At 50.2% G+C, this 8,943-nt stretch overlaps 1 protein-coding gene across 1 annotated transcript; it reads left to right on the plus strand.

Moving 5' to 3' along the window:
- Positions 1–373: 373 nt before the first annotated feature.
- Positions 374–8,659, plus strand: TAC4 (tachykinin precursor 4; the record flags this gene model as incomplete). Its single annotated transcript, XM_080714045.1, has 5 exons — positions 374–496; positions 4,960–5,053; positions 6,671–6,700; positions 8,223–8,282; positions 8,616–8,659. 5 exons carry the CDS (start codon positions 374–376, stop codon positions 8,657–8,659), a joined length of 351 nt encoding a protein of 116 aa, XP_080570171.1.
- Between the last annotated feature and the right edge of the window lie 284 nt (positions 8,660–8,943).

Genomic DNA, 8,943 nt, shown 5'->3' on the forward strand with positions numbered 1-8,943 from the left:
CTCCCATTCCCATTTCCAACATAAGGTCCCCGAGCTGGAGGTTCCAGGCCACATACTATGCCTTTGTGTACCGCCACAGAGGGAGAGGCTGTTACATCAGAGCATTAATCCCGGGATCAAATGTTGGGGCGGCAGGTTGGGGGGTGGGATCTGGTCTCTCCTGAGCTTTCCAGCCAGGGAGGCGGGCGCCATAGGAAGTGGCCCAGGGGTTCAGATAAGCTGAGGGAAGGAAGCAGAGTAACTGGAAGGAGCAGAGGGCCAGGGAAAGCCTCCTCTTCCACTCAAGCAGCCAAAAGGCTAGGGGAGGCTGTTGGAGGCCACGTCTTCCGGCTGAGTGGGGCTCCCAGCGGGCCCCTGACACACAGGGCTCACCATGCTGCACGGCCTTGGCCTGCTTCTCCTGATGGGGCTGTCTGTGTGTGCCGCCGCAGGTGACAGCGAAGAGGATCTGTCACTCAGCATTGAAGCAGGGCCCTGGGTGACTATGATCCTGGAGGTACCTTTGGGAGAGGCTCTGACCAGGGCAGGGAATGACCCACGGTGGAGGGGCGAGCGCTGCCAGAGCAGGTGGCAGGTGGTACCCTGTATGCTGCAGCTTGGCTGAGTCCCCTGTGGATAGTTTCAAGGAGCCAGCCTTGGCCTGGGTGACCACCCAAGAGGTCATGGCTCACACACATGAGAGCAACTGTGTGTATGTGTGTGGACTTAAGAAACATTTAAGCCATGGCCAGGTAGAGAGAGAGAGGGAGAGGGAGGGAGGGAGGGGGGGAGAGAGAGAGAGAGAGAGAGAGAGAGAGAGAGAGAGAGAGAGAGAGAGAGAGAGAGAGAGAATGTGTGTGTTTATTAGACTTAAAAAAAACACTTATTTAAGCCAGGCCTGGTGTTGCATGCCTACAATCCCAGTACTTGGGAGATCAGACAGGACCACAGGTGTGCAGCCATTCTTAGCTACTTAGTGAGGCCTTCAGAAACTTAGTGAGACCCTGTTTTAAAATAGTTAAAAATAGGGCTGAGGCTGAGCATGGTGGCACACGCCTGTAATCCCAGCATTTGGGAGGCTGAGGAGGAGGATCAGGGTTCACGGCCAGTCTCAGCTACTACTTAGTGAGGTACTTTGCAACTCAGTGAGAACCTGTTTCAAAATAAATTAAAAAAATAGGGCTGGGAGGGTGTAGCTTGGAGGTAAAATGCTCCTGGGTTCCACCCCCAGTATTGCAAAAATTAATAAATAAATATTTAAAAATAGGAAAATAGGGCTGGGGTATAGCTCAGAGTTCGTAGAATGCTGCTGGGTTCAATCCCAGGTACAAAAAAAAAAAAAAAAAAGGAAGAATAAGAAGGGCTGGGGTGTCAGCGATAGAATGTTCCTGGGTTCAATCTCCAGTACCCCCCAAAAAGGAAAGAAAGTCTTATTTAACACTCACTATGCTTCTGGTGCTATCTAAATGCTCTAAACATTAACTCCTTAGGTCCATTCATCGGCCTCCTGGGGAGAGCACCACACTATCCCTGTTTCACAGATAAGGAATGGAGACATAGGAGGTCTGTGGTCTGTCCAAGGTTGCACAGCTTGGAAAGCACAACTATGTACCTTGTATACCCTTGGGTTCTGTTGATCTGTGCATCAGAAATTTTCCAAAATTTCCTTTCAAGAGGCTGAAGTTGGGGCAAGATGACTGTTTTGTGTCACATGTAGAAATGCTTTTATTTCCTGACAACTAGATTTGATAGTGGTCTCTTCTATTAAGCTCCCTGAGTGCTATCACTGGGGAGAAATTTAAAAGTTGAAGACCCAGCATTGGTGCCACCCCGAACCCACCTGACATCTGTCCAAACCTGATCAGGGACACAGAGCCCCTGACCTGGGCTTAACTGTACCCAATAAAGCCAGGGAAAGGCCGGGCGTGGTGGCGCACGCTTGTAATGCCAGCATTCGGGAGGCTGAGACCTGGAGGATCAGTTCGTGGACAGCCTCAGCTACTTAGTGAGACCCGGTTTCAAAATAAAGAATAAAAAATAGGGCAGGAGGTATAGCTCCGAGGTAGAATGCCTCTGGGTTCCATTCCCAGACCCGCAAAAACAAAAACAAAAAACAGGGAAAGAGGCCAACAGATCAGACAAATATAAGTAAATAAGAGGTCGGCTTCAGGGGATGCTGGCAGGAGGGCAAGGGCAAGCCAGCTTCTACCAGCCCAGGATGACGAGGATGCTGGGGCTGGTCTTGGCTTGCCCTTCTGGGCCATGGCAAGGTCCTAGGAAGCTCTTAGGAAGAGTCATGACATGGGCAGCCATGGATGAGGGTTCCTGTTCTGTGTAGGCAACAAGAAGGCAGCAGACCTGGTTTCAGGTCAGCCTCCCGCCAACTGCTGCTTCACTCCAGGCCTCAGTTTCCTTATCTGCAAAGTGAGGTGAGTGGAGCGATTCGAAAGCTCTTCCTTGAGCCTGAATGCTTTAAGGAATCTGAGTTGAACAGCGAGTGTCTTGCTGATGTCTAGGAGCCCGTGTGATATGATGGGAGCCCTGGGTGCAGCTGCAGGGGAAGGGCCACCAGGAACAGCTCATGTCGTGGCTTCCTATCTGCAAGTGGTCCAATACTTAGTTTCCTTTGATGGTCTTTCTCTCTCTCTCTTTTGGTATGGGGGGATTAAACCCAGGGGCTAGAATTCTAGCTCTGAGCTATACCTCCAGACCTATTTCATTTTTTATCTTGAAACAGGGCCTCACTAGGTTGCTGAGAGCCTCTCTGAGTTTCTGAGGCTGGTTGCAAACCTGCGGTCCTTCTGTCTCAGTCCCCCAAGTACTGGGATTGCAGGCACACGCCACTATGTCTGCTTTTAGCTCTCCTTTAACTTCCTTTTGCCTCCCAAGTTGTAGTGCTTGAAACATGGGAGGAAAGACTGGTTTAGGATGGAAGAACTTCCAAACAGTGACGGGTATACAGAGGCACCTTCAGGCTCCCCGCCTGCCACCATCCCTGTGACTGGGATTTGGGGTGACTGGATACAGAGGGCTCCAGGCCAAGAGGAGTCCTTCCTATGTGAAAAGGAGTGGCTGCCTCCTAATGTCCCCTCTCCCCCAGCAAAAATTGGGTGGGCAGGAGAAGGGTCAGGCTCTTGAATTCATAAAAGTCCATTCTCTCCAGCTTGCATTTGAAGGCTGCCTTTTACCCAGGCAAAGTGGTTTTCATGAACTTTTTAGAAATGGGTACAAATCTCCAAAGAGACTTCTCTGGTTTCTGGGCAGGCCGGATGACTCCAGCCTGAGACAGCCTCTGATGTCCCAGGGAGGAGACAGAGACAGAGTGCCTGAATTAGTCCGAGGCATAGAAAACAATCCACAATCCACTCTTTTTTCTTTTTTGGCATTGAAAGTTGAACCCAGGGGCATTCTACCTCTGAGCTAGACCTCCAGCTCTATTTTTTGTTTTGTTTTTATAGTACTGAGGTTTGAGCCCAGGGGCGTTCTACCTCTGAGCCCTAGTTTTTATTCTTTATTTGGAAACAGGGTCTAAGTTGCAGAGAGCCTCACTAAGTAGCTGAGACTGGCCACCACAAACCTGTATCCTCCTGTCTCAGCCTCCCAATTACTAGGATTACAATCCCCTGGGTTCAATCCCCAGTACTGCAAAACAAACAAATAAAATAGGGCTGGAAGTGTAGTTCAGAGTGCCCCTGATGCCCTGGGTTCAATCTCAGTAACACACACACACACACACACGTAGTTCAGAGTGCCCCTGATGCCCTGGGTTCAATCTCAGTAACACACACACACAGCCTTGTCCAGGACAACAGCCTTCACCTGACCACAAGCTGTGTGACCTAAGAGGTGCATACTCCAGGGTGGGTGAATCTGGGACCATAAGGAAATGAGCCAGAGTTGGAGCAGAAGCAGGCCCACCTATTGCCTAGGTTTCCCTGAGTTCATTGGCAGCCCCCTCCTTCTATTTGAGGACATTTCCCAAGATGGAGCAGAACCTGTGCTCTGGAGTCAAGACTGTTGAATCCTGGCTCAACCACTTATGTGACCTTGGACAAGTCATTTAGCCACCTCCCATCTCAGCTTCCACACATTAAAGAGAGGGAGCCAGGCACAGCAGTGCATGCCTGTAATCCCAGTACTTGGGACATCACAAGTTTGAGCCCAGCCTCAGCAACTTAGACTCTCAGCAACCTAGCAAGACCCTGTTTCAAAATAAAAAGGGCTTGGAATGCAGCTTGGAGAAAGAAAGCCTCAGTTTAACTCCCAGTACAAAAAAAAAAAAAAAAAAAAAGAGGTGGTAGCCCCTACTTCTGATGGTGGGTGTGAAGATTAAATGGAGTCATGAGTGCGGTATTTGAAAGTACAGCTCTTGAGCCAGATAGACCTGGGTTCAACTTCTGCTCAGTTTCTTGCTTCCTAGCTTAGTGACCCTGGACACACTATTTAATCTCTCCATACCTCTTGTGTTTCCATCTATAAAATGGCAATGGTAATAATATTGGGTACTGTTTTCATGGGGTTTTGGTGGAATTAAGTGAGTTGGTATATTCAAGTGCTTAGAACAGTGCCAGAAACATGGTAGGTGACATGTTAACTATTAGTTGTTTTATTATTTTGGTACTGGTGATTGAACCCAGAGGCATTCTACTTCCAAGTTATACCCCTAGCCTGATTTTCTTATTTAGAAGCAGTCTCACTAAGTGCAAAGGGCCTCGCTAAGTTGCTGAGGCTGGCTTTGAACCTTCCATCTTCCTGTCTCAGCCTCCCAAGTACTGGGATTACAAGGGTGCACTACCACAGCTGGCTATTAGTTATTATGATGCAGAATATATGGTGTAAAATATGCAAAAGAGCCAAGTGCCAGCACAAAGCAAGTGTCCAGTGCCTGAGCTGCTGTTGAGATGTCACTGCCCAGCACCCCCTACCCACGCCACCCTAGCTCACCCCACCCCACCCCACCAGCTAACTCTGCTTCTTCAGGAAGGCGCCATCGCCAGGATTCAGCTCCAGCTGCAGGAGGCCAAGAGTGGCAAGGCGAGCCAGTTCTTTGGGCTGATGGGGAAGCAGGCGGGAGGTGAGTGATTTACCCCCCACCGTGAAGGAGGGGCAGCAAGGGGTGGTTGTGAGTGGGTTCTGCTGCACTGAGTGGGTTGGCTGGGGCCTTAGGTTAAAGCCCAGGAACTGGAGTCAGTTCCTCCAGTCCAGCCTAGCAGGAGTCGCTCATGAGATGGGGTGATTTACTGTTCGCTGTAAATCATCACCCACCCAGGACACCTTGGGGAGATTAACAATGAGCACAGCCAACAGGTGTAACAGGGGCATCCCAACATGTGGGGAGCAGGCTGCCCTAAGGTGGGGTGAACACTTTGCATGTCAGCTGGTACTTTTGGCTTTGTGAAGCTGGAGGCCAGAGTCTAGATGTGAGCAAAACCACGAGCCAAGCTTTCCAGACAGTTCGGTTTGGCTCAAACAGAATTACTAAAATGAAGCCTGGCATGGTGGTACATGCCTGTAATCCCAGTACTTGGGAGGCTGAGACAGGAGGATTGCAGGTGTGCTGCCAGCCTCAGCAATTTAGTGAGGCTCTCTGCAACTTAGTGAGACTCTGATTTAAAAGAAGGACTGGGATATAACACGGAGGTAGAAGGACCCTGGGTTCAACCCCCGGTTCCACACACACACACACACACACACACACACACACACACACACACAAGAGTTGAAGGGACATAGGTTTTTTCTCATATGCAGATGCTAGGTAGAACACAAAAGGGACTGTAGATAATGGAGAAACTCCAGTAGAGGGATGGAAGAGGGTCTAGGAGAGGGTGTTAATGGAGAGGGAGAATCAATGAAGGAAGTGCTTCCACTGGTGCTGTGTACTGATGCCAATCTCAGCACATGTATAGGGAAGAGGAGGGACTAGGGGAGCAAGTGGGAGTAAGTTCACCAAGTGTTGTGTGCATGGATGTCCCTATCATTCTGAGTTACAATATGATGTGAGGCTATAATGCACCAATAAAATTAGACTTAACTTAAAAAGGGCTCAGAATATAGCTTAATGGTAGAATGCCCCTGGGTTCAATCCCCAGTACCACAAACAAAAAACACCAGACTTGCAACATATATACACATGAACAGGGAAAGTTCTAAACAGATAAACATCAAACTGTAAACAGTGGTTACATCTAGGACAGGAAGTGGAGATGAGGGGGAGAGAGTGAGGAGGAACTTTTAACTTTTACTGTAGACACCTCTACATTGCTTGATTTTTTAAAATAGTGAGCACGTATGCCAGAACTGCTTTTGTAATAAAAACTGCATGTAAAAATAGGGAAAAACAACTATGTCCAAATACTTCTGGCCTTAGTTTGTCTTCTACAAAATGGTTTGGGACTGGGCCATTTCAAAGTCCATTCCAAATCCAACAGCTCCTGAGGAGCAGGGGACAGGAAAGAGAAAGCTGTCCTGAGTGTGGCAGATGCACGCACGTGGCTGTCTGCACAGCTACCCTGGTCACCAGTGGGCCTTTCCCCACATCCCGCCACTCCACAGAGCCTCCTTCTGGGCACAACCCGCTGCCACAGGAGGCTGCCACTTGAGGACAGGGGAAGGACTAGAGCTCTGGTGACACCCCACCCATGTCCCAGAGAAGTGGCACAGTTCTCATTCCTCCCTTCTCCTCCCCCAGGAACACCTCCAATCCAGCCAAGGAGACCAGGTAAGCACCACCCAGATCTTCCCTCAGCACGGCCCTTGGGGAGGGGCAGGTCATCGTGGCCACTAGGGAGCCTGGGAGGGGAGGCGGGGTGATGGTCTGACCAGGGCAGCCAGGCTGGCACTGCTGTGTGGAGGGTGGGACCACTGTGGCTTGGCCTCATGCTCCTGGGCTTTCTGGTTGCTTCCTGAGAGGGTGGTACTCAGGCCTAGGGAGTACTTGCAGGGATAGGAGATGGAGTGCATCTAGTTAGGGCAAAGTTTCAAAATTATTTTGGGACTAAAGCCTGGGGTTAGAAAAGTAAATCAACCACCAAAGGTCAGAGTACACAAAGCTTCAGGGGCCTGCATGTGGGAGGATCTTAAAAGTGCAAGTTTGAGACAGGCCTGATGGTGCCCACCTGTAATCCCAGGCCTTGGGGGGCTAAGACAGAATTGCAGGTTCGAGGCCAGCCTCAGCAATTTAGCCAGGCCCTCACCAACTTAATGAGACCCTGCTTCCAAATAACAAATAGAAAGAGCTGAAGGTGTAGCTCACATGTAGTACACCCCTCAATCCCTAGTACCAAAATAAGAAGTACAAATCCAAATAGCCATTACCCTGCCAAACCCCTTCAGCCAAAAGGGAAAAATACTATTGCCAGGCCTGGTGGTACACACCTGTAATTTCAATACTTGGGAGGCTGAGATAGGAGGAGAGCAGGCTTGAGGCCAGCCTCAGCAACTCAGTGAAACCCTGTTTCAAAATAAAAAAAAATTAAAAGGGCTGGGAGTATAGCTTAGTGGTCTCACTCTTCAATATGGGAGAAAAAATTTAAAAAAGAAAAGAAAAGAAAGAAAGCCAGGTATGATGGTACACACTTGTAATCCCAGTTCATAGGAAGCTGAGACAGGAGGATCGCAGGTTCATGGCCAGCCTCAGCAAGTGGTGAGACTCTCAACAACCTAACAAGACCCTGCTTCAAAACAAAACAAAACAGGACTAGAGGAAAAGCTCAGTGGTAGAATGCCCCTGGGCTCAAACCCTACTGCCACAGAAGAAAAAAGGAAAAAGGACAACGAAGTGGCCTATGTCCAGGACCTCTGAGTGCTCTCAGGGTCAAGCCTGTGCACCTCCAGGCCTGCCTCCCAGCCCATGCCAAGCTCTCCTCCCAGCCTGTCCTGTAGCCAAGGCTGACCCACGGCCTGACACCAGGATCTCCTTGGGCACTCTGTTCCCAGCCCAGAACCCAGTGCACAGGCTCCAGGTCTGCCCTCCTCTGAATCCCAGTACAATCTAGCTTGTCCATAATACTCCCACTAGGTAGCTATAGGAGGAAGAACAGCTGGGGGAATGGAGGAAGAGGAAGAGGAAGGGATCAACGGATGAAGCGCCAAATAAACAAACCAATCCAGGGTGTTTCCTCAACTCCCAGAGGACAGAGAAATGACTCCATTTTCAAGACCCAGCACTAGCCTTCACAGGTTTCCAAGACAGTGTCTTCTGTGGCATCCCTCTTCTCTACCTCATCTCTCCCTCTCATCAGGGTATCAGCTGGGACAAGTGATCCAGGGCCTCCCAGAGAGAAAAGGGCCACCCACGGAAGGTAGGCAGGAGCCTCGCATGGGCGGCAAGGGCATCGTAGCAAAGTGGTGAATGCCTCTAATCCCAGTACCTGGGAAGCCGAGACAAGAGGATTATAGGTTTGAGGCCAGCCTCAGCAATCTGTTTCAAAATAAAAAATAAAAAGGGCTTGGGGGTGTAGCTTAGCAGTAGAGAATCCCTGGGTTTAATCTCTAGTACCACAAAGAAATTAAAAAAGAAAAAAGAAAGAAGGGAGGGAAGGAGAGAAGAGAAAAGGAATCCTGAGCAGTGACTAGGGAAGGCCTCCAGGGTGGGGGAGGCAGGTAAGATGCCCCTGATTGCCGTCCCTGTTCAGAACTCTCTCCAGGCCCAGAGGATGAGGACCCGGGTTGCGAGTGAGCACTGCAGAGGACGCTTCCCAGAGGACACCGCCCCTTCTCTTCCTAGACCAACTCCTCTGCATGCCTCCTGTCCTCAACACTGGCATTTCACGCCAGGCCCGCCCTCAAGTCATGGGAGTTCTTCCAGGACTCTCGGTGACACAGGACAGCGGTGCACAGGAGCACTGCAGTGGCCTTGTGAGCTGGGGAGGCCCTGCCCTCCTTCACCTCGGTGCAGCACCAGCACAGAGCGAGCCTCACGCCTGGCAGGCACTGAAGGGCTCAATAAATGAATGACCCGTG

This window comes from Muscardinus avellanarius (genome assembly GCF_963383645.1).
Source record: "Muscardinus avellanarius genome assembly, chromosome: 16".
In the NCBI taxonomy this organism is placed as follows: Eukaryota; Metazoa; Chordata; class Mammalia; order Rodentia; family Gliridae; genus Muscardinus; species Muscardinus avellanarius.